This window comes from Aspergillus tanneri, assembly GCF_003426965.1.
Source record: "Aspergillus tanneri strain NIH1004 chromosome Unknown AapTan_3_pilon_pilon_pilon, whole genome shotgun sequence".
In the NCBI taxonomy this organism is placed as follows: domain Eukaryota; kingdom Fungi; phylum Ascomycota; class Eurotiomycetes; order Eurotiales; family Aspergillaceae; genus Aspergillus; species Aspergillus tanneri.
The window spans coordinates 1,723,551-1,746,538 of NW_022984630.1; the positions used below are offsets into that span (position 1 = coordinate 1,723,551).

At 48.3% G+C, this 22,988-nt stretch overlaps 8 protein-coding genes across 8 annotated transcripts; 6 read left to right on the top strand and 2 right to left on the bottom strand.

The window, feature by feature from the left end:
• Positions 1-83: 83 nt before the first annotated feature.
• Positions 84-1,065, bottom strand: ATNIH1004_004370 (2-hydroxy-palmitic acid dioxygenase MPO1; the record flags this gene model as incomplete). The annotated part of the gene is made up of 5 exons (XM_033569040.1): positions 84-536; positions 596-655; positions 715-738; positions 815-938; positions 983-1,065. The coding sequence occupies 5 exons, from the start codon at positions 1,063-1,065 to the stop codon at positions 84-86; spliced, it is 744 nt and encodes a 247-aa protein (XP_033427846.1).
• Positions 1,066-1,632: 567 nt separating this feature from the next.
• RPB7 (DNA-directed RNA polymerase II subunit RPB7) lies at positions 1,633-2,327 on the top strand (the record flags this gene model as incomplete). The annotated part of the gene is made up of 4 exons (XM_033569041.1): positions 1,633-1,881; positions 1,940-2,020; positions 2,081-2,250; positions 2,318-2,327. 4 exons carry the CDS (start codon positions 1,633-1,635, stop codon positions 2,325-2,327), a joined length of 510 nt encoding a protein of 169 aa, XP_033427847.1.
• Positions 2,328-3,355: 1,028 nt separating this feature from the next.
• Positions 3,356-4,958, top strand: ATNIH1004_004372 (uncharacterized protein; the record flags this gene model as incomplete). Its single annotated transcript, XM_033569042.1, has 2 exons — positions 3,356-3,664; positions 3,735-4,958. 2 exons carry the CDS (start codon positions 3,356-3,358, stop codon positions 4,956-4,958), a joined length of 1,533 nt encoding a protein of 510 aa, XP_033427848.1.
• A 726-nt stretch (positions 4,959-5,684) lies between these two features.
• ATNIH1004_004373 (putative RNA interference and gene silencing protein (Qde2)) lies at positions 5,685-8,918 on the bottom strand (the record flags this gene model as incomplete). Its single annotated transcript, XM_033569043.1, has 4 exons — positions 5,685-7,172; positions 7,231-7,472; positions 7,529-8,641; positions 8,711-8,918. The coding sequence occupies 4 exons, from the start codon at positions 8,916-8,918 to the stop codon at positions 5,685-5,687; spliced, it is 3,051 nt and encodes a 1,016-aa protein (XP_033427849.1).
• A 1,838-nt stretch (positions 8,919-10,756) lies between these two features.
• Positions 10,757-13,277, top strand: ATNIH1004_004374 (uncharacterized protein; the record flags this gene model as incomplete). Its single annotated transcript, XM_033569044.1, has 6 exons — positions 10,757-10,993; positions 11,057-11,279; positions 11,335-11,366; positions 11,445-12,218; positions 12,270-12,977; positions 13,035-13,277. The coding sequence occupies 6 exons, from the start codon at positions 10,757-10,759 to the stop codon at positions 13,275-13,277; spliced, it is 2,217 nt and encodes a 738-aa protein (XP_033427850.1).
• A 1,017-nt stretch (positions 13,278-14,294) lies between these two features.
• ATNIH1004_004375 (nucleic acid-binding protein) lies at positions 14,295-15,028 on the top strand (the record flags this gene model as incomplete). The annotated part of the gene is made up of 2 exons (XM_033569045.1): positions 14,295-14,539; positions 14,608-15,028. 2 exons carry the CDS (start codon positions 14,295-14,297, stop codon positions 15,026-15,028), a joined length of 666 nt encoding a protein of 221 aa, XP_033427851.1.
• A 405-nt stretch (positions 15,029-15,433) lies between these two features.
• On the top strand, positions 15,434-17,483 carry PEX5 (tetratricopeptide repeat protein; the record flags this gene model as incomplete). Its single annotated transcript, XM_033569046.1, has 2 exons — positions 15,434-15,604; positions 15,681-17,483. The coding sequence occupies 2 exons, from the start codon at positions 15,434-15,436 to the stop codon at positions 17,481-17,483; spliced, it is 1,974 nt and encodes a 657-aa protein (XP_033427852.1).
• Positions 17,484-21,631: 4,148 nt separating this feature from the next.
• On the top strand, positions 21,632-22,675 carry BTB-19 (embryo development ending in birth or egg hatching; the record flags this gene model as incomplete). The annotated part of the gene is made up of 1 exon (XM_033569047.1): positions 21,632-22,675. One exon carries the CDS (start codon positions 21,632-21,634, stop codon positions 22,673-22,675), a length of 1,044 nt encoding a protein of 347 aa, XP_033427853.1.
• Between the last annotated feature and the right edge of the window lie 313 nt (positions 22,676-22,988).

Consider the following 22,988-nt stretch of genomic DNA (forward strand, 5'->3'; position numbering starts at 1 on the left):
ATCACTGTACTAGAACTCACCGCAGTAGCGATAAGCTGAGATAATTGGCGGGTCGATGCTGGTTCTCTGAGCCATGCACATACTCATTGTTTCGCGGCCTTCTTCTGCTCCTTGAAAGCTGAAATTTCCTTCTTGACGTTTTCATCATATCTGGCCTTTAACTCTGGACGATATCCGAAGAAGAAGAGGACCTCCATCCAGACAAACAACGGAGCCAGGAGGAAGGCTTGGACCAAGTTGTCCAGTAAAGCAGGGGCCCTACCTTCGAAAACCCCATGGCCGACAAACTGTGCCAACCATGACACAATATGGATACCTCCGAACCAGTAATTCATGCTGGCGCCGTAAGTGGCTAGCAGGTGGTTTGCAAATGCTGCACCCCCGATCACGAGTGGTGCAATAAGGCCACCGGCGACGGGCTCTAGTAGGATGTAGAAGATGGAGTAAGTTAACGCGCCAATCGTTCCGAGATTGGCAGGGAGATTCTCAACGTGAAGGACATCGGGGACGTTGAAGAGGGCAGGAGAATTCGAAGCCTATTAGGGTTCATCCCCATTAGTGATGGCCTAGTTTAGGATTAGTCGAGAATACCTACCAGCGCAATTCCCGTGAATAAAAGGATCGGCACACATGTAACATGGATGGCGACATTTACCTAAAGGTGATGATGAGCGACGATGGTCGCGTGTCGGAGATGATAGGAAGGAGACATACAGGATTATTATGGTAGGCACCGTACTGTACAGATAAGCAGTTGTCCACTCTGAGGGTGATCACGGATTATTATGTATCGGGAGGAGGCGGAACAACTTACAAAAAGGAGTTGTTTTTCCAGGTTTAAGGCCATATTGAGAATGGGGCTGGCAAGAGTAGGGCAGGCTTGGCCGTATGATGGAATCAAAAAATGCAAGGACACTTCGAGCTCTTTTCCACCAGCGCTACAGACCCATGATCAGACAAGCCAAGAGGTGGAGAGAGGCACTTTATCTGCACTAAGTCAGGGCTTTCGCTCTTGCAAGACGTCATGTGCTTTTCGTTGTCAGGCACAAAGCCGAGGATACGCATGCTGTATTCTCATGACGAGTTATGCAATGCATTAGTATGGTTGGTTGCCTTTTGAGCTCGTATTGAGGCGTATTTTGGCGTACGTATTGAAAACTACCGATTAGATCACGTGACCTCATCCAGCCTCTTGCTGATCAGACATGGATTATCATCATCGACGGATGTCAGTGGGATTTCTTGTACATACCCAGCTCTCTGCGTCTGCTCTATTGCTTAGGCAGATTGCTTTTCTTACATTATTGAAATTACATTCATTTCTTCTTCCTTGTGCGCTCTCTCGTATTTTTTTTTTTTTGCGCCCGAGGCAGTTTTCCTGTCTCTTAATTATTTGGTCATGAGCTGCTAATGCTCCGACATTGAGCATCAGTTGTATTCCTTCCTGGCTTCTCTTACTTGCAGTCACAATCGCTACACGAATTTACGCCATTCAGCGGTGCCGGTTTATACCAGTATCAGTACGCGACGCTTCGAGTGGCCTTTAGGGCGTACACGGCCACTTGATCGAGTTGCGATCCGATTAATTGCCTTCCATCTCACTCGGATCGTGTCGCTACAGAGTTACGCACAATGTTTTTCCTCAAAGAAGAGACCAAGGTTATCACACTGCATCCGTCCTACTTTGGGCCCAATGTGCGGGAGTATCTGATTAACCGGCTGAATGAAGAGGAGGAGGGACGATGTACGGGAGATCACTTCGTGATTTGTGTGATGGATATGGTTGATATTGGCGAGGGACGGGTGCTTCCGAGCGGTGGACAGGCAGAATACACCATTAAATATCGAGCGATTATCTGGAAACCTTTCCGAGGAGAGACAGTACGTTTTGGAGATCCGGTGATACCCAGCTTCCTGAATGTTGACGTTGAGCCCCCAGGTTGACGCTATTGTTACCTCTGTCAAACCCACTGGAATCTTCACTTTGGCAGGGCCATTGTCAGTTTTCATTGCACGGAAAGTATGATTTGCCAGTTGCACGTGGGAGTTTGTCTTTTTTGGTGCTAATTGAAACCCGAAGAATATTCCTTCCGATATCAAATGGGAGCCCAACACAGTGCCTCCCCAATATACCGATCATGCGGATCAGGTTATCGAGAAGGGAACCAGTCTACGGCTTAAGATTCTGGGTGTGAAGCCCGATGTGGCGGCTATCAATGCTATTGGTACCATCAAGGAGGATTATCTAGGGTAAGCTACTCTTCTGTACACTCTGTCTGTTGGGGATTCTTGCTGACACCTGTGCGTGTGCCTGTAGACCGCTGTAACGCAGTCCGGATGAGTCTGGTGAAATACGAAGCAAAAGGACCCTACCATCGATGATTATGATCTATACCAATAATTTCGGGGGGTTTCCCTCCCACTTCTACCACGAGGATCGGGTTAGAAGGAGCCTAGTTCTCGAAAGAGATGATTAGTCGGGCCTTCCCGAGACTTGGACCGGTTTTAACTGTTGGATAGACGCTGCTCTTTCTTTCCTCTTCTTTCTTTCCTTTCCTTTCCTTTTTTTTTTTTTTTTTTGAGGAAAAACCAGACATGGCGTCTGGGTCCTTGCGGGGAAGAGGACTACAGATTAGGCCAGAACCGTTTTTCCAGACCATCTCCTGGATGATTGATTCCGATTTTATGAAGGAAAGAAAAGAGGGAGAAAAAATAAAAATAAAAACAAAAATAAAAATAAAAATAAATAGATATTTTGTACTGTAGTCTACGATGCCTTTATCAACGGTCGGATCGCCCAACCGACGTACAGTAGTTGCCCGAGAGACGCCTGCAAGCGAAAGATGAAACACTGGTGCAAAAGCCATGCATGCACATGGCTGGTCCAGTGTAGGATTGTTAGTTCTGTTTCTGGTGGTTATTATTAGGATGAACACGGATTCTTGGGGTCGGATACGATGAAGTTACACTGGTATTTAATTAATATAGAGAGTTATTCATTAATCTCCTCTCTCCTTAGGCATTGACTGCTGTTTCTCTGGACATACCTTCCCGCCTGAAGAACAATCTCTCCACCATTCATTTTCATTATTGCCTGGCAGTTCCCCTGCTTGTATTTACTCTTGTTGTTTTCTTCAATATTCACTCATTGTCCTTGCCTCCACATCCACTTCTCCAAACTGTGGTTCGTGTCCACTCTCACATAAACCGATTGTTTACCTCCCGCCTCTTTCTGCAACAGGAACCGTTCAGTCCATTCATTTCCTCCACGCGGTTTCTCTTCTTTCTCTACACCCTTCCTTTTGTTATTCTCACCTGTACACTCGTTTTCAATAAGTATTTCCCCTCAACGACTATGATCTTCAAGGACTTGTACCAGAGATTCTTGGTGGGCCCCAAGCCAGCAGCTCTGGCCCCCGATGTCTCCGTGAACTACATTACCACCACTACCACGGTGGACGGTGCCGATGCCGTGTTCAACCACTTTACGAAGCAGGAACATGTCGTCAAATGCAAGTCGCAGCAGGTCATCGATGCCGTAGAAGGCCCCAACTCCGTGTGTGTGGACGTCGAAACCACTCTTGAGTTTGTATCCGGCGGCGGGGTGTATCTTCCGTCCATGGATGATAATTTCCTGGCTGACCGGGTTGCGACCTTCCCCACGGTACGTCCGTCCTATTTGTTTCCCCTACCCCTTCTCCTGGGTTGGTGACTGACCAGATTCTTTTTGGCAGGTCCACATCGTTCACTTTAACTCCGAAAACCAAATCCAGCGGATTAGAATCTATTGGGACCAGGCATCGTTACTGAAACAAGTCGAGGTGATCGGTTCCCGCGGTCGCGGTTGGCCCATACGCGACGCGAAAGAACAAACCCGCCTGATCAAATCGGCCGCATCTTCCAACCCAGCCCCTGCGCACCGCGTATCACAGGACAGCAAGGAGCAAGAGCATGGCGGCGAACAACCTAGCAAAAACGCCTCTCCCGGAAAGAAGCATATCAAGGACCCCTATGCTGCCGAATCTCTGTTTGAACTGTTGTCCCCGGAAAAGGATCGTGGAGAACCTATACGTGCTCCTCGTGCGCCTGCCTCTGCAAAACCTCCACCCCGTGAGTATAGTGAACTCTTTGTGGGTGGTGATGAGGAGGAGAACTCCGCCGACGGCCCCGAGGCGACCCCTTCTAAATCGAAGATCATCGCTCCCAAATTAGGCGCAGGCAAGAACTTCCGGGAGTCGCGTATCTTTGACGATGATGAGACCGTCGCGTCTGAAGAAGGTTCTCAGCAGATCGCCTACCGTGCTCACCCCAAGAGGTTCGACCATTTCGAGCTTGGTGCAGATAATAGCCAGCGCGAGATCCAGACTAAACCCACACGTCCTGGGTCACGTCATGTCCCGCAGTGGAATTTCGAGGACTTTGCGACCCCTGAGAAGCCCAAACGCCAGCTTCGTGGCGAAGAAATCCGTCACTTTGGTTGGAGCGACGACGAACCCGAGCCCACCCCCCCTGTCCGCCCTCGCGTGGCGCAGCCTCGTCGTGACATAGAAACCCACTTCCTGATGACAGATAAGGATGAGGAGCAGAGCAGACCCCGGTACATTAGCGCCTACCAGAACAAGGGGATGTCGCTCTACAAGAGTCACCTGTTTGATGACGAAAACGAGAAGCCCGCTGACAACGATAATGCCCCGCTTGCTGTGGTTCACAACGGCGTAAACCGTAAGAAGGACTTCGAGAGTCATTGGGAAGCCACGGATGAGTCTCCAGCAGACAGCAAGACCAACGTGAACAACAAACCTGTTGCCTCGGATCGCCAGAAGGCCGTCAAAATGATGGAGTCTTCGTGGGAAGCCTATGATGAATCCCCTCAGCCCAGCAAGTTTGTGCGTCCGCCCCCGCAGCGTCGTGCTATACGGGCTGTCAATCAGCGAAGCTGGGACATGGGCAACGAGTAAACGCTGCGATTCTATCCGTATTTAGAGATAGTAGCTTGGGGTAGAACTCAAGCTACGATTCTTCCTGATGCTTTCTTCCCTTAACCTAACGGCCTTCATTTGTCAACATACAATTATTCGTATCAGCAGATCGAGACAAACTAGCCTGTGTACAGTGACTTTGTGATCATGTATTTGGTCGCTGTATGGATACGGGACGGCTATTGATTTCAAGCTGTGCTTTTTTTTTTTTTTTTTTTTCCCTTGGAACTCCCTGGCTTGTATTCATTTCCTTGTACCTTTTTGCCCCTGTTGTTTCTGATTGCCAGCTTTGATATGTGAACCAGTATGGAGTGCTGGACTATGTATGAATCGTGCAGATAGAATGATAATGAAGTACGTGTTACTGACAGATCTGCTGATGCTGGAAGCCATTTTATTTCACTTGACAATAAAAACATAACAGTGAAAATGAGATCAAAGATATTGAGACTCATCCTAAAGATAGCAAATTTAAGGATGGGGAGCATATTAATGTAATCCAAGTTCATGCCATTCTGTAGAAATAAAAGACGTAGATCATCATAGAAATACCAGTCATCTTGGTCCAAATCGAGGATAGACTCTTTTAATATCCTAACTGACGCCATATTTCCAATTTGTAGTTATTAAAAATGACGTTATATCCAAGACTGAATGCAACAAAACTAAGAAAGACATCAGGTTTTGAGGCCTGGACCTGGCAATCTAGATGTAAAACATAGTATCCCGTACATTGGGATGGATCTTAACGTCAGCATTATCGACACTCCGACCGGCACCACCGCCCGAGACACCACCGCCCGAGACGACGCTGCCGGTGGGAGTCTGTTCGAACACATGGCTGAGATAGCAGCGGGCCCGGGTACACACGAGGTCTGCATAATAGGCGGGTGGACAGATGCTGACAGCCTTGGTGGCACGACCGAATAGATAGCACATATGATGGGTGAGGGCCTCGAGGACGTCCGCTGCGTTCTGGAACGGCGGTGAGGGCTTCTGTCGCAGGAAAATCTCATCCCAGACGGTGAAATAGTGCGCGGGTCTGGCGGTGCCTTTGAGCGCCGTGTGCGCTTGAAGGTAGAAGTCCCAGTTACGGGCCTCGGTCACGCCGCGGTCCACTACGGTGCCGTTGCTGGGGTTTCCGGATCGATCTGCGTCTTGCTCCTTGGTTGGGTAGAACCGAGTGTGGTGCCGTTTACCGACGATGACGATCGAGATCTGGGGGAGTCCCTGTGCGGTGTCGTTGGCTGGGTACGTATCCTTGCATGCTTTACGTAGCAGAGGCAGTTCTTCCTGGACTACCTTATCGTATTGGCCTTCCGCGACTCCGTCGCGGTACACGATCAGGTTCTCCGGCAGGGCGTTTTTGTGGCTACAGGCCCAGCGCTGTAGGTGTGCTTTGAGCATCGTGTCTAGGTCTTCGACCATCTCCTCGCGTGGTGCTTGGACTCGGAGTTCGGCGGGCCATTGGCTGAGAGTCGCGTCTACAGAGGCAACCATGCCGGCGACGCTGGGGGCCATGCTCGAGGAACCAGGAGATGGATGAGTCACGTCGATTCCGACGAGCATGGTTTTACCCTGGCCAACGATACCCAGTTCGCTGGGGTTCAGGGCCTGATTTGAACCTCCTAATTTCAAGTTGAATTTTAGACCCACGTTGGCAAAGTATTGGTCATTGGCTCCGCTGAACCGGTCGGCGAGGACGTTGACATTACGTACGCCGTGGCGGAGATCGCAGGCCTGCTTGATGCTGTTGTACAGCTCACCGTCGGCGAATGGCAGGACGGTGAAGATCAGCTGGGGCTTGTGCTTGGTCATGAGCTGGGAAACTGCGCGGTCGACCTCTTCCCCGTAGTCTGTGTCACGGCCCAAGACAATTCGTATTCCAGGCTGAGGTGGGCTGGCAGTGACTCCAATCTCGTTCAGTTTCTCGGTGAATTGCTGCAAACGGTTGTTAAACAACGTGGGGTCCTGAAAGGCTTGCCGGCCACCGGGAGTTGCGAAAAGGATCCATGTCCAAGAGGTCAACCTGCTGGGTGTGGAGAACTTGATAGATCTCATGTTCCAGCTGCCGCCCATGGGTTTGACTGATTTCTGTGATGATCTGTCATCCTTGTAGTAGACGGTAGGCGGTGCAAGGACTCTACCGGACACTGTGATCAACTTGAGATCTGTCTGTATTCCAAACTCAACCTGTTCGGGATGCGTCAGCCACCAGTCTGCTTGTTGCTCGAGCACCCGCTGTACTTACTAGAGTAGGGTTTGGAGGAGAAAGACCAAGCACGCTGTTGCCCTTCGTGGAGATCGAATTGGCATTCTGGGGTGGGGGCCGGACGGCAAAGTTCAGCATGTTCCGGGTTTGGTTGGGTGTGAGCTTCGATTTGGCAGGCTGGCCTGGCTCGATAATACAGACCTCAACCGGCAAGTAGCTCGGGTTTTCGGTGGTTCCAACATTCACCACCGGCATCCTGGGGTCCAGATTCTTGCCATAGTCTATAATTTCCCGTTAGCCTGCCATTCGTCCATGGGCGTAAGAATTGAAGACTTACATTGGTGAAAGAAATCAGCCACACTGATGTACCTTCCAGACGGGGACGGGCCAGCCCTCGCAGTCTTCTTGCCATCCTTGCCTTTCGGGGTCCCTGCTCCACCCGGCTGGGATGACTGCAGACCAGGAGCATCCAGGTAGAACTGAACATCTCTCGGGCCTGCTCCATGCGCAGATACTTTCGGAGGATGAGGCAGCGATGCACCATCAGCCTTTGTTGCCAAGTTCGTGACCGTTTTGATCCTCGGGACAACCTCTCCCTTCTTATTCTTTCTCTCGATATGGGTCACTCTAACTCTCAGTCTCTTAACGAAGCGCCCGAGGCTGTGGAAGTCACGAGGTCCCGAACGTTGGTACTCGCTGATAAAAGTCCCTAATGGGCCTTCCTGATAGCAGGCAATGTACTTGACCTGGACGTTGATCAGAAGACGTGCAGTGGCAGCACGAACACTGACCAAAAAGCCTCGCAGAGCCTCGACACCAGCCCCCAAGTCCCACTTTTCTTCCAGGCCTCCGCTGATGGCATAGTGCTTGTTTGCACCAACTGAGGCGACAGACGGATTCGTCTTTGGATGGTGTCCCAAGACAATATTCATCGCTTGCAGTATATCTGCTTTGGATTCGTACATAGCAGCGGCATTGGTCGATGTCAGATAAGAGAGGAGATCAGACAGGTTGAGTCTCCCGGTGAACTGGACTTTCACCCGGTAGACCGTTGGTTGGTCTGGGTAGTCGTCATCATATTCATCTCGATAGCGAATGTCATACTGTGCCTTATTATTCTGCAAGACTTTCAGGTTGGCGATCAATGTGGATTTGTAGTCAGTCACGATGCCCCTCTTGGACTGGGCAAAATGCTCCTCTAGCAACAAGTTCACTATCTGACGCGCTTTTCTACCCTTTGGCTCACCAGAGATGTCAAGATGGTATCGAAACAACTCCTTGCCCACTGACTGGAGTTCGAAATAATTTGCATATAGTGACACAGGCTGTCCACGTGTACCGTAACCCGGCCGCTCTGGGTAACCAACCGGCTTGGGTTGTTTTGTCGACAGAACCGTTGCGATGGCATTCTCGGTCCTTTCAACCGTAGTGCTGGGGGGTTCCAAACTGCCTGTAGGGCTGATGATATAAAGAATGATTAGTTGTTTCTGCGTCACAATCGCTGTTTAATACCACTTACGAATAAATCCTGGGTCCTTGGTCGTAGCCGCCTCTACGAGGTCCGCCCCGTCCTCTATAGCCCGAGTCTTGTCCTCGACCACGGCCTCTAAAATCTCGACTGCCTTGACGCATAGGAAGATCAACGGTAGAGCCGCGGCCACCGCCACGACCACCGCCGCGACCACCATCACCAAATCCTCTGCTTGGGCCTTGCCCTCGACCGCCATGGTCGCCTCCCCGACCACGTCCCCGCTGGGGAGCACCTCTGGAGGCAGACATGATGGCTGGAGAAAAAACAGGGAAGCAAAAATGGGGGAGGGGGGAGGGGGATTGTAGATTTAGAGAAAGTACTGGAGGGTTGAAGACGAGTGGGGTCTCCGTGTTGTGGATGGAAGAGTATCAGCCACCAGCTCCTCGCAAGATCATTTGTGAACCAGAAGGGGAATAATTCCAGGAATATTCCCAGTTTTATCTACACCTGGACTACATTAGTACTCAGTACTGTACATAGCCATTCACTTCACTCGGATCTTGGAATGTTGCATCTAGTAGATGGTTTGTTTTGGCTTTTGTAGACTTGCGATCGTGGCTCCACTTGTCCGCTTGACATCCATGGAAAGGCAGATGTCTTTCGCTCTTGACAGCGCGGCAACTCTCTAGACCGGCCGCCTATTAATTACTCTGTATATTAATAGGCTATAGATTGCGCTGTGACTTCTCTCATTGGTGAGTTCATTGAAGTAGGTCATATTTGCTTAGTAATCCTGAGTTCCCTGTTTGGATATTTGTCGCTATTCCATTTCTGGCCAACTTGACCAACCAGGGCACGGAGGGTGATAACGGAGATAACATGGGAATAAGGGCTTAGTAAGGCCCATCATCATGACTTACGTTAGCTAACCAGTCAGTCACCCAGACCTCGACGACTCTTCCTCTTCTTTGGTTGCTACCAACTTGCGAGGAGCTTGATCGCTCTGACAAGGGAGCCTTTCTCTTTGTCGTCGTCGTTGTTGTCAACCGCCTCATAATACCTACCCCCTTTCGAGCTTGGATACGCCCTCATCTCTTTTCGCCCCAACCCCTATCACGCTACTAGTTCAACAGATTCGCCGCCAGTGGGTTTATTCGCCCCTCAGACTTCCTCTGGCCACCCATCTTCCCTCTCTTTCCCTTCCCCGGGTGCTGTGTGCGATCTTGGATCTGCGACGTAAGACAGCTGGTTTCCTCCATCTTCTTTCGACTCTGCCGCGCATCTTCGCATTTTGGACTCTGCTGCGTACAACAGCATCGGGTTCCTTCCGACACCGCTGTCACAAGGTCTGGAGCTGTCACGTCCACCACTGAAACGTGGTTTTTGAAGTCCCAGAAACTGTAGTGGCAGCTGTTCCCCACTTCTAATTACTCTGGTGCATCGCTGCAGCAAGCGTGACTCCCTCCGATCGCCTAGTATTGGATATCTTGCGCTGTTTCAACCACCTGAGCCACGACCCTCCTGAGAAGGATTCTTGTTCGAGCCTCAACACTATCTATCTAAACCATTAGTTGAAAATTGAGACTTAGTTACCGCATATTCCCTAATATTGCTAGTCGGCTAGTCGGCTCTGTGCAATTGAATTGTTAACACTAAACGATCTGCCTTTTCGTTTGCGCTATAAGGCATTGTTTCCTAAAAAAAAAAAAAAAAAAAAAATAATAAAGAAATAATGACGCCAACACCGCCGTCTACAACCTCGTCGAGCGCCGGTGCTTTCTCGCCGGAGGGCCAGTTCAGGGTTATCCGAAAAAGAAATCGGGTACCTCTCTCCTGCGGCCCTTGCAGACATAGAAAGTAATTCCACCCGCCTATCTCCATGCCTTTGATCTCTACCCTGACAAGCTATTAAACAGGCTGAAATGTAACCGTGCTCACCCGTGTGAGAACTGTGTCAGGCGAGGCGATGCGTCTTCCTGTTCATACGCCCAGGCCAGCGTGCGGAAAAAGCAATCTCCACAACAAGCGGCATCAACCTCTCCGGACGATATGCAAAACAGGATAGACCGACTGGAAGGCTTGGTTTTGTCGTTGATGACCAACGGATCCCAATCCGCAGGCCCCACTGCAGCCATGGTAGCGATCTCGGGTACCGGTAGCAGCATTGGCTCGGCGCAAAATACGACGGATTTGGAGGCGGATGAGGAAGCCCATGGTGGTCTAGAGGAAAGCGATACCGAGCAGGTGACAAAATCATTTGGTATTATGAAAGTCGATAATAACAAATCATACTATGTAAGCGAAGCCCATTGGGCGGCTGTCCTCAGCGATGTGAGTGTGCCTGTTTTTTTTTTCAGCTGGCCCAACTCTCTCCGGATTAACAACGTTGTGCAGATAGCAGAAGTTCGTAACTACTTTGTTACGCATAAGAAGCAATATGAGGAGCAAGCAGAGAAGCTCAAGACAACCATGCCGCCGACTGATGTTTCGGGTTCTGCCTTGCTCTTTGGTGTCAACAAACCGGCTACCCGTGAAGAAATCATGTCGTCCTTTCCTTCCAAATACACTACAGACATCCTAATCGCTCGCTACTTCAGCTGTTATGATCCAGTAACACGTCAGTGCGCTCCAGACTCTTTTGTCGTTGCGGGACTAAGCTGACGGAGTTTCAGATATCCTTCATGGCCCTACTTTTCAAACACAGGTACATCCTTCCCTCTCCCTCTTGCCTCCCCCCCTTGAAAGGCGGACTTTTGATACTAAGGTCTATTGTTTTTTATAGTATAATAAATACTGGGAAGACCCTTCGGAGACCTGTATCGTTTGGATTGGCATGCTATTTGCTATGATGCGACTTGCTATGCTGTCATATCACAGAGAAGGAGACGAACCTCCGGAGTTTAGGGGGAAGTCTCTGCATATGGCCGGTACCTTCCGAAATCTAATGGCACAATGTCTTACTTTGGCCGATTACACTAAACCTTATCCGTACCTGATTGAATCACTAATATTCCACCTTCATGGGGATTATTGCCAAACCAAGGAGGCGGATGTATCTGTGTGGGTGCTTATAGGGGTGATCACAAGGTTTGCCATGAGAATGGGGTATCATCGGGACTCCAAAATGTTTCCCAATATTACGCCTTTCCAAGGAGAGATGCGACGGCGAGTCTGGGCTTTTGTGCGCCAGGCCGACCTGTTGTTCTCCTTCCAAGTCGGCCTACCTAGTATGATTCGTTCATCAGACAGCGATACTGAATTGCCACGGAATCTGTACGACGATGATTTTGAGGAGGATTGCGCGGAACTCCCCCGGTCACGCCCACCCAATGAGCCGACACCGATCTCGTTCCTGATCGCCAAGACACGCCTATCGTTAGTTTTTGGGCATGTCGTTGAACAATCTTCTCCCCTCCTGAGTGTGTCCTACGACAAGGTTATGGAGATTGACGCAGAACTTCGTCGAGCAAGGGATCTTGTCCCGGAGCATCTAGTTGTTCGCCCTGTTGAGGAGTCGCATTTAGATCCTTTGAGCGTAGTAATGTCACGGTACACGGTAGGTTTTGTTGCGTATATAGCGGCAGCCATAGATTCTGACGGTTTTTAGGTCATGAGTGTTTACCACAAGGCTCAAATTGTTCTCCATCGACGCTATCTCGTTAGAGCCCGCGAAAATCCACGGTTCACCTATTCTCGAAGATCGTGCATTGACTCGGCGATGGAATTATTACACTTCCAGTCAATGCTCCACGCTGAATGTCGTCCCACGGGCCGTCTGCAAAGCAAACAGAATCGAGTCGCTGCTCTATGTTCCACAGATTTCCTGCTGGCTGCAACCATTGTGTGTCTCGACCTTTACCATGGCCACCAATTACAAGCAGGAGGGCGAGCTTCAGGTGATACCTTCGCTTGGGGTAGGGAACGCCGCGATGAAATGTTGGCTGCCATACAGTGCTCTAAGGAGATCTGGGACGAACTTAGGGACGATGCGTTGGAAGCCTGGAAGGCTTCTGGTGCGCTCGGGGTGATGCTTTCTCGACTAAACCTGGGATTCTCCGACGGCAACACAGCTGCACCGACCTTTGAACCGCAGGATGAGAAACAGAGTGCAGCAATGACACTGGGATTACTCAGTAGCGGGATGACTCCCATGAACCAAGGTCCTTCTCCCTTCAATGATGGCTCACTCAAGATGGAAACATCGTTACCGATGTCGGGAGGGTTTGGAACGACAACAGCTGATGCCAATGGGGCTCCTTCACCTTTCAGTTCTATGTTTGGGCAAATGCCAGACATGCAGCTCAATTTGGATTGGGTATGATTGCTTTCTTAACATTTTGCAGCCAGCAAGCGATAGCTAACGAGATGCTAGAATGCTTGGGATACTTACATTCAGAGTTCGACACTCGATCTCTCAAACCAGTGGTGGCCAACAGTGGATATGCAACAACAGCCACAGCCGCAACAGATTTCAAACCCGCTATCTCCTACCCAGTTGCCGACAACACAGAATAATGCAGCAAGCAGGTCACGGCCACGGCCATCATTCCCGAACATCTTTTCTCCCGAAAACACTAGCTTTGATAATAACAACCCAAATGCGACTGGTGTTTAAATAACTCTGGTGCTTCACTAACTCCAGAAAATGCTGCTACCCATAATGTTACCGAGCTAGAAGCTGGATTATTATGGACATATATCAAGGTACTTACTGGTTTTGATAAAACTTTTATTAGTTCTTGTTTACCTCCTATCCTGTTCCATATCCAAAATGAGAGAAAATCGTCTGTCTTTCTCTCCTCCATTCTCTCTCTGTCTCTTTTCCCCCTCCGGCCCCCTTCTTTTTTGTTCAGGCCATAGAAGCCTGAAGTCGGATTCTCTTCTGGCGTATATTTTGCGTGGTGTCTGAACAGGATGGCGAGATAATGGGTTTGGCATGAAAGAATCTCCTAAATGATGTACTATGAACGTTTGCTCATGTCTTCACCCCACTATACTATTTTATAAATACATATTATATGGGTGGAACAATCGTGAATATTAAAAATCCTGCCATTATCTGGAGAGTAACTGCAATTGTTCTAATATTTCACTGTGTGATCAAAAGATTTCCAACCAATTCTATGTAGTTTGCCCTCTGATAGGCTGAATGCTGACTGTATCATATGACCAATACGTAGTAGCAGCTGATAACACGTGACCAAGAGTCCCGAGGTTTTATGCAAATTCCGAAGTTGTATTCAGCTTTTAGAACCTACGATCACTAATGTTGCTTTGGTGTATAATTTTGTCCCACCTGTGTAATTACAATAATGTGAGGACTGTTACACTACTGGATATCTTATCACGATGAGGGACTAACGAGCACTTTCTACGCAGGCATTGCTTCCGGAGAGCTGCCTGTCGGCTCATATCCTCGACAGCCTCAGTGTCCACACGGCCTACATGGGCGGTCGCGTCTAAGTCCTGTCGCTTTATTGATTTCCCACAGTCATCGCAACCCTTATTCCAGAGGAGATGGAACAGTCACGACGCGCCAAGCCAGTCGAAACCTGCGAGCCAAAGCGATCCCACTACGCAGGATACGAGCGACGTGCAAAAGACAGAAGGCACAGTTAGAAAAAGAAAATCTATGAAGGCAAGCAAAGATGTTGGAGAGGTGGATGGATCGGCCCAAGTGGAGGAAGTGCCTGGGGCAACCGAACGACCCTCGAAACGCCTACAGCTTTTAAATAAGACCCCCTCGCCAAAGGAAACGGTCTTCTTCGGAAATCTGTTCTACGATGTGACAGCCGAAGATCTGAGGCTGCAGATGGAGAAGTATGGAGTTGTGGAGCAAGTCTCTATTGTTTTTGATAACAGGGGGATCAGTCGCGGGTGAGTACCAATGCAACTTGACGGCACGATTAAGCGGCAGTGGTTCCATTCTAATGGCGATGTGACAGGTTTGCCTATATTCAATACGACACGATTGACTCCGCCAAACGCGCAATCGAAGCGATGAACGGCCGCGTCTTTGAAGGACGTCATGCTGTTGTGCAATTCGCTCAGAATAACGTCAACACTCTGAAACGCCTGAAACCCGTTTCGAAAACGATATTTATCGGCAACCTACCGTTTGAAATGACCGACCGGGACTTGAATGAGCTCTTCAAGGATATTGTCAATGTGATTGACATTCGAGTGTCCGTTGATCGTCGGACTGGGCAGATTCGAGGCTTCGCCCATGTCGAATTTACCAACGTCGAGAGTGCACGAGTTGCATTTGAGACCCTCAGTAGGAAGGCGCCATATGGCCGGAAGCTACGCCTTGACTACAGTTATACCAACAGAAGAGCAGACCATGTTGCCGAGGACGAGTCGTAGGCTGAGCGTCCTGGCTTGTTTACTTCGCTCTGGATTGTTTAAAAGGGTATTTTTCTTCGTGTACTTATATATCTCGATGATCCTGTTGTTCATAGAATTTGTATTATACTGGAATTAAACCTTTACATGTGTTAATACTATTGATGTAAACTGGATAGCATAATCAATTGATGAATGCCCGCGGAGCCACGTGACTCTCCGGGGACCTCGGTTCTAGCCGGGCTTCCCGATCGGCTTAGGGTGACTCCAAACCCCACGTTTTGAGCCACCAGGGAGCAGCCAGTTTCCTCCCCGTTGCCTGTATATCGCTGTCATTTCTACATTTCATACGACGCTCTTGATTTACCCTTGAGATCTACTAGTTCATAATATATTTTACGACGTGTTTGCTGCAGCTTTCCTAAGATGTCATTCCTCGGTGGTGCTGAGTGTTCTACGGCGGGAAACCCATTAACACAGTTTACCAAGCATGTGCAAGATGACAAGTCCCTCCAACGGGATCGACTTGTTGGGAGACACCCTGGGGGAATGCAGGAGGGCATACGGTCGGCAGGGATGATGGGTGGTCAAGATCAGGTATGCAGATGCTATACTATGGCTTTGAAAAATGTACCGTTTTCCACGGCTAACGGATGCTTGGTAATCCATCCAGATGATGGACGAATTTGCTCAACAGTCGGGGCAGATCCCAGGCGCTGCTCCACAGCCTTTTGCAATGGAGCATTTGAGACGCGAGTTGGACCAATTTCAGACCACCCCGCCTCGAACAGGCTCACCGGGTTGGGCAGCCGAATACGACCCCGGGGAACACGCTCGGATGGAGGCGGCCTTTGCTGGTCCTAAGATGATGAACGAGAGCTCGGGATTCACACCAGCGGAGTTTGCTCGATTCCAGCAGCAGAGTCGGCTCGGGATGCCTCAGACGTCTAGTCCAGTGACGTCCGGTCCGTCACCGATGATGGCTGGCTACCAGCGTCCCATGGGGATGGGATACATGGGTATGGGAGGGATGGGCATGATGCAGTCCACCTACGGCCCGATGGGGATGCAACAGCAGCCAGCGGAGGCTGTGACGCAGGACAAGGGTAAGGGGCGTATGGTCGAGCTGGACGATGAGAATTGGGAGGCTCAGTTCGCAGAGATGGAGACTGCTGGCAATCAGACATTGGACGATGAGGCCAACGATGCTATTGAGGCGGAGCTGAACGATCTAGACAGGTCAGTCCCCACCACCAGCACCGATAAAGATGCAGATTTTGGTGCTTTTGAAAGCGTATGGCACAGAGTCCAGACTGAGGCGGCAACAAATAGGAAACTGGCAGAGGAACAAACCGATTTCAATATCGATGAGAATCTTCACATGGGAGATTTGGGCGACTGGGATAGCTTTGATACGCTCAACAGCCGTTTTCGTGACCCTCAGCTGGGCGACTACATGTTCGAGGAAGATAACGTGTTCCGAAACGTGAACAACCCCTTCGAAGAGGGTGTTAAGATCATGCGCGAGGGTGGCAATTTGTCCCTAGCGGCCTTGGCCTTCGAAGCCGCCGTGCAGAAAGAGCCCCAACACGTGCAAGCCTGGACAATGCTGGGATCTGCTCAAGCCCAGAACGAAAAGGAGCTCCCTGCGATCCGCGCCCTGGAACAGGCCCTGAAAATTGACGATAATAACCTGGATGCCCTTATGGGCCTGGCCGTTTCTTATACTAACGAAGGCTACGATTCTACCGCATACCGCACCTTGGAGCGATGGCTCTCTGCCAAGTATCCCCAGATCATTAGCCCTAAGGACGTCTCGTCGGACGCAGACTTAGGATTTACGGACCGTCAAATCCTCCATGACCGAGTTACCGACCTTTTCATTCAGGCAGCTCAGCTGTCGCCCTCGGGAGAGCAGATGGACCCCGACGTGCAGGTCGGACTGGGAGTGCTTTTCTACTGTGCTGAGGAGTATGATAAAGCTGTAGATTGTTTCTCGGCCGCGTTGGCGTCGACCGAGTCTGGAACGACGAACCAAAAGGAACAGCTCCATCTGCTGTGGAACCGTCTCGGAGCCACGCTTGCCAACTCGGGTCGCTCCGAGGAAGCCATCGAAGCCTACGAACAAGCCCTCAACATAAACCCTAATTTTGTTCGGGCCCGGTACAACCTCGGTGTGTCATGTATTAACATCGGCTGCTATCCGGAGGCCGCACAGCACCTGTTGGGTGCCTTATCAATGCACCGTGTGGTTGAACAAGAAGGCCGGGAGCGTGCGCGCGAAATCATAGGGGGTGGAGAAGGTGGAATTGATGACGAGCAGCTTGAACGGATGCTTCATATCAGCCAGAACCAAAGCACAAACCTTTACGATACTCTGCGTCGTGTATTTAGCCAAATGGGACGTCGGGATTTGGCTGACATGGTTGTGGCTGGGATGGATGTGAATGTCTTCCGGAAGGAGTTTGAGTTCTAAAGGATGTATTTATTTTCTTTTTCTTCTGTTATCTTTATTCTCCTTCCCTGTTATGACCTAGACAGGGGGTTATATATGGTTGCGATGTTTGTTGATCTTGGATACCATGGTCCTTTGCGTTCGGGGTCAAATTGCAGTGCTTTCCATTTGATTTAGAGACAAGGTCCGATGTAATCTGATAAAATATCACTGCAGACACCGGTCTGCTCTATGTTCCTCTCTAACCGGCCTGTTGTAGTGTCGCCCATGCAGTGATGGGGATCATACGTACGTGCTTGATTTCCTAGACAGCTCGATGTCTTTTCTTTTCCGTTATAGTGCTCACCCCTTTGCTGCTTTTTGCTCACTGAGTAGAACTGAGTACGCGATGAGCGGCATGAGCTGTTCACTGAGCAGGGGCTGAGTAGAGGGGTGAGTAACCTGAGTATGATAGCCTTAATAAAATGAACGAAGCCAGCTTCACTATTGACCCATCTTCTATTGTAACCCTTTTCAACATTTCCCCCCTTGCCCACTCAAACAAAACAATTGCATTATCAATGGAACGGGTAACTGTGTTTATCATTCCTTCTGCTCCACCTGCGAGGTAAAAATTTAAGTGGGAAATAGTCTGACTGACTTTTTTTTCTTCCTTCTCTTAACCCCTTTGTTAAGCACAGGTTGGTAAGTCAATAAGTATCTGCTGAAAACAATGGGCGACTTCACTGCCACCTGAAGTAAAACGCCGGTGCGTTAGCTGGACGCATTATCACGACACTCCTATTATTTTATATCGCTAGTTATGGCAACCTACTTGTATAGTGCCCGTTACAGTTAAAAGCATTCCGCTTTTGGTTTATATTTAAGTTAGCGAGCTAACATATTGGATATGGGCCCTGACGCCTTAATATTACCTATGGACTATGTAAGGGATTAAGGTTGGACTAACCTCTTAATCTTCTCTGTTCTAAAGCTAATATAGCAATCGGTCGAAATAGCTTGTTAATAGGATGCCTTCGTCACATAACTTAGGAGGGTAAATTTCTCAAAATCACGGGGTGGAATTTCTAATATAGGTTTAAAAGAAGATATTGGCCTGCTATCCTCTAGATTAATAAATGGCTGCAACCTTGCTCGTTGGTTCTCATACGCACAGTTAAGCCGCATTCCTAAATATCTGTAGCTATAATAAACCATGTATACCAAAAGCAAAGCGCTAGTTTTCTTTCAAAGCATTAAATAGTCCACGAAATTTTGTTTCTTACCTACAGGCTACTTCTCCACAGATATAGTGTGGCGACATTGGGCTCTATGTATAAAGTTTCGGCCCGCTCAGAGATTATCCTATATCCAAGGAGCATGTTCCAAGCTCTCAGGAACAGGCTTGGCTGTCTGAGGAGCTAGCGTAGGGTTTCTAGAAGTATAGATAGTTCTAGGAGCAGGTAAACTATATAAAAATGCCAAGGCTATAGAGCCAATGGGCATTTAAGTCCTTGTTCTAAATCTTGAGGGCTCGAAGCCAGCACTTTATTTCCAAAGCCGTGGAAGCCGCTGAGAGAGTAGCGCTATCATACGTCTTATACTTCAATTAGACTATAAAATGCCCCAGTATCCGGCATGGCTGCCAATGGTGACTTTAATTCCATGTTTTACAACAAGCAGCTCTTCGCGAAATGTGGAAGAATTTTTTTTTTGAATCCTGACTGTACGCAAGCAGAATGTACAAGACCTACCACCTCTGTGTTTCAGGGCCTGCTTGGTGGCGGTTTTCACGTTGCTATTCCCACCAATTAATCTGTGCTGGAATAATCGAGGGTGTCTTTTCTCGGTTCCAGTCATGCCACTTATCGGTATCCTAACGTGTCTAGCGAGTCGTGACTATCCTGACCTACCGCCCCGGTCGATCGGACGTGGATGTGTTGGCTACGACCGCCAAGGTTCCTGGATACAAAACCAGTTCTCAGCCATTCCATGCAGCAGTCCTTCCGAAAAGTGTGGCCGATTTGTATGCAGGCTATGAATGTGTACTGTAATCAGATTAGCTCTGGTCAAATTAACGTTCCAAAGCGAGACGCGTCACAGGCAGCCACGGACCTCGCTTCTTCGTGCACCCGTCCAGCTGCAACAATGGCTCATCCGACCATAGCCTCATGCTTTCGCCCTAGAATATAACATCATGATGTTGCTCCATGAGTGCACGGAAGCGCTACCATGTATCGGCACTAATAGGGTCATGATGAGTTATTTCAGAGCAAAAGAAAACCCGAAATAAAGTGTTTGTTAAAGTTTAGAATTAAGATGGAGAATAATAAAGATGTCTTTCAAAAGAGTATGGAAGTAGACTTTTATATCTACGAAGACATTAGAAACGCCCCTACATTTCACATTGCAAGGAGATTGCTTGGTAAGAGAGGCCTAAGGGAGCGCATCTTCCAATTCCTTGCTCGTGAGCTTGAAGGACGGCCCCAAAATTATTAGGCTAGGAAACGGCACAGAATAAATTCCGGTTAAGCGGGCTAGAAAAAGAATAATTACATTACCGATGATCCCACCCCCGTATACCCCACACTTTTTGAAGTCGGTGATCAGAATTCGGCTGAGAATCCTCCCCACGCGGTCTGACCATCGGACCGTGAATATATCCCGGCTTGGGACACAATACCAACACAACGATTTTGATATTCAACAACTCTTTCGTTCCCCTAGGTACCGTTCAAATCATCCCGAGGTACAGACTTTCCAATGCCCTCCTCCCAGTGCATTTCTAGAAGAAACTGGTGTTACCAGCTATACTCCTAGGTTGTTTCTATAGCCCTAAGGGAAGTGAGACTGAACTATATTAGATTTCTAGCCCGCAAATCCTGATTTTCTTTAAAGAGACAAGATGTCCTATTTATAGACATTGTATATGTTCTGCAAGCTTGCCCAACTATACATTAGTAGTAGATGTAGGACTTGGTGTATGCTTTCCATACAGCCTTTTGTGGAAACCCGTTTGTCCATTTGGTTAGAGTTAAAGGTGTCGATATAAATTACCTCTGTTTGGAAGATTACGCGTTTTTCGTATTGATATTCAATATTCGGAAATTATTAGAGTGGCGATTATTCGGCAGTTCAACGGAGCTAGATTATGAATATGATTGGCTGAATTGAATACGACCAACTTTATATTGACAGCAGTTATACTTATTTATAGATCAGCCCAAGAAACACGTGATAATATACATATTTTTGTATTAGCTTTGGAATGAAATAAGTATTAACGATGACACGACACCATTAAGAGAATTAACTTCAATAATAAAAAGTGATTTAAAATCAATTCACAATCTAATATTTCTGTTAAATCTGCATTAAGTGCATGGCGCAGTCTTAAACCAAGGACCGGTGTTTTGCAGTCCATAATAATAGAAAATCGAGACGTAGAGGACCCCTTAAAACTATGACTGGAAACCAATTTAATTAGTACAATCAGTGTTTCAAATAAAGAATCATCGATCTCAAAAAAGTACCATTCCCGCAGATATTTTCAATCACAAAATTTCTCAAGGAAAGTTAAGATTACACATAGCTTTAACATAGTCTTTCAACGTTCCCGGTTAGAGATCAGGCAAGAAAGCAAAAAGACAAGGGGTGTTGTTATACCTGTTGGAGCTGAAAAATCGACTAAACTGAAATGCATGGGGTAAAATGCATGTTTGCTAGCGTATTAACAAAAATCTAGCCTGGGGCCAAATTGGCCGATCAACAGGGAGCGCGGAGTCTCGCGATGGATTTGTTCTCCGTGATACTGTAGCTATCATGGCATTTCTCACTGGGAATAATGCAATTACGGGACATATTCGGTTGTATGATGGCCAAATTTTCACGCTGACATTAGAATGCGAAGAAATGAAAATGATCGGAGGATAGAGCTTTCCGACAATGGCTGCCCCGAGACCAGAACAATGGATGAAGTTTAAGACTATATAAAAGGCAAGCTTGCATCGTCTATTTTGTTCTCAATCTCATATTCACCCAAGTCAGTCTTTCACAATATCTGACAGTCTTTCCTTGATTTCATTTTTAGTCACTCATTTCTAGCCATTCTTTTCTGCGGCCTTTGAATTATTTATTTTTCGTCTATCAAAACTTCAAATTGTCTTCGAACTTCAGAATCCATTGACAAGATGATTCCCAAATTCTGTCTCCTTCTTTTCTATTTGTTTTTGGGACTGATTACTGCCGCCCCTATCCAACGCAGCGAAAATGGTTTCGGTCTTAAGGATGTCTCTATTTTTAAGGACCCCAAAGCAGAAGGCAAGAAGGGAGAGGGTAAATTCCACTTCGCAACCACCCATCTGACCTACGGCAAGCCACTTCAGAATGATGAACTGGTGAATGTGGCGAAAGAGGCTAGCAAAGGTGTGAGCAGTCTTTTCTCCAAGAAACAAACCCCTACTGTCTTGGCGGCATTGGCAGTTGGCAACGAGGTGTTTATTGGGACCTCTGTAAAGGGCGGCTCTGATAGCTTCTTCTACGGCAAAGGTGCTAAAGATGAGGAGGACTCTGTCAAACTTTTCGAATACTATAAGGGATCGGATAAGATCAGAACGGTTCTCGATGCGTGCAAGTCAGATCATAAAGGTCTGCTGCACGGGAATAATGCCGCCTGTGGAGAGATAACGGCACTCCTGACTTACTTCACGAAAAATAACAAGCCGTTGAACGATCAAGACGCCAGGATCGTCGCAGTGAGTACCAGGGACCAAAAAGTCGTGCCCCCATGTGATGGCAACAAGAACGATGTGGTTGGTGGATGGGGCTGCAAGCAGACAGTCGGAAAATTTGGACTGACAGCCATCACTAAAGATGCAAGCAATGAGGTGAAGCTACCTTCACCCACCAGTACGGATAATATCGAACTTCAGAAGAAAAAGAACCCCACTCCTGGGACGCAGCCAGGCTCTACTGAGCCGACGAACCCTGGGCACCAGACGAACCCTGGGCAACAGACGAACCCTGGGCAACAGACGAACCCTGGGCAACAGACGAACCCTGGGCATCAAACAAACCCTGGACATCAGACAAGCCCTGGGCATCAGACCAACCCTGGACATCAGACAAACCCTGGACATCAGACAAGCCCTGGACATCAGACAAGCCCTGGACATCAGACGAGCTCTACCGATAAGAAACATGGATCGTCCAAGACCTCTAAGCATGGTCACTAAGCAGGATTTTAGGAATCCTCGGTCCACAGGCATATTAGCTGGCCGTACAAGTCGGGAGTATGTCTTACCGGGAGTATCTAGGGGAATTGTATCCAAGAACCCGACCATGTACAATTCTTTATAATTTTTTTTTTTGAAATATACATGTGCTCCTTGCAGCCTCTATATAATCTTACTGTACTCCACAAACCTGTCATAAAGTAGGTATGCGATTTATTTTGAACAAGCCGGACGGAATATTGTAGGTTTACATGAATGGACTGGCTTCACGGTCCTAACCTTTTAGATGTGCATTATACGTCAGTTAGGTGTT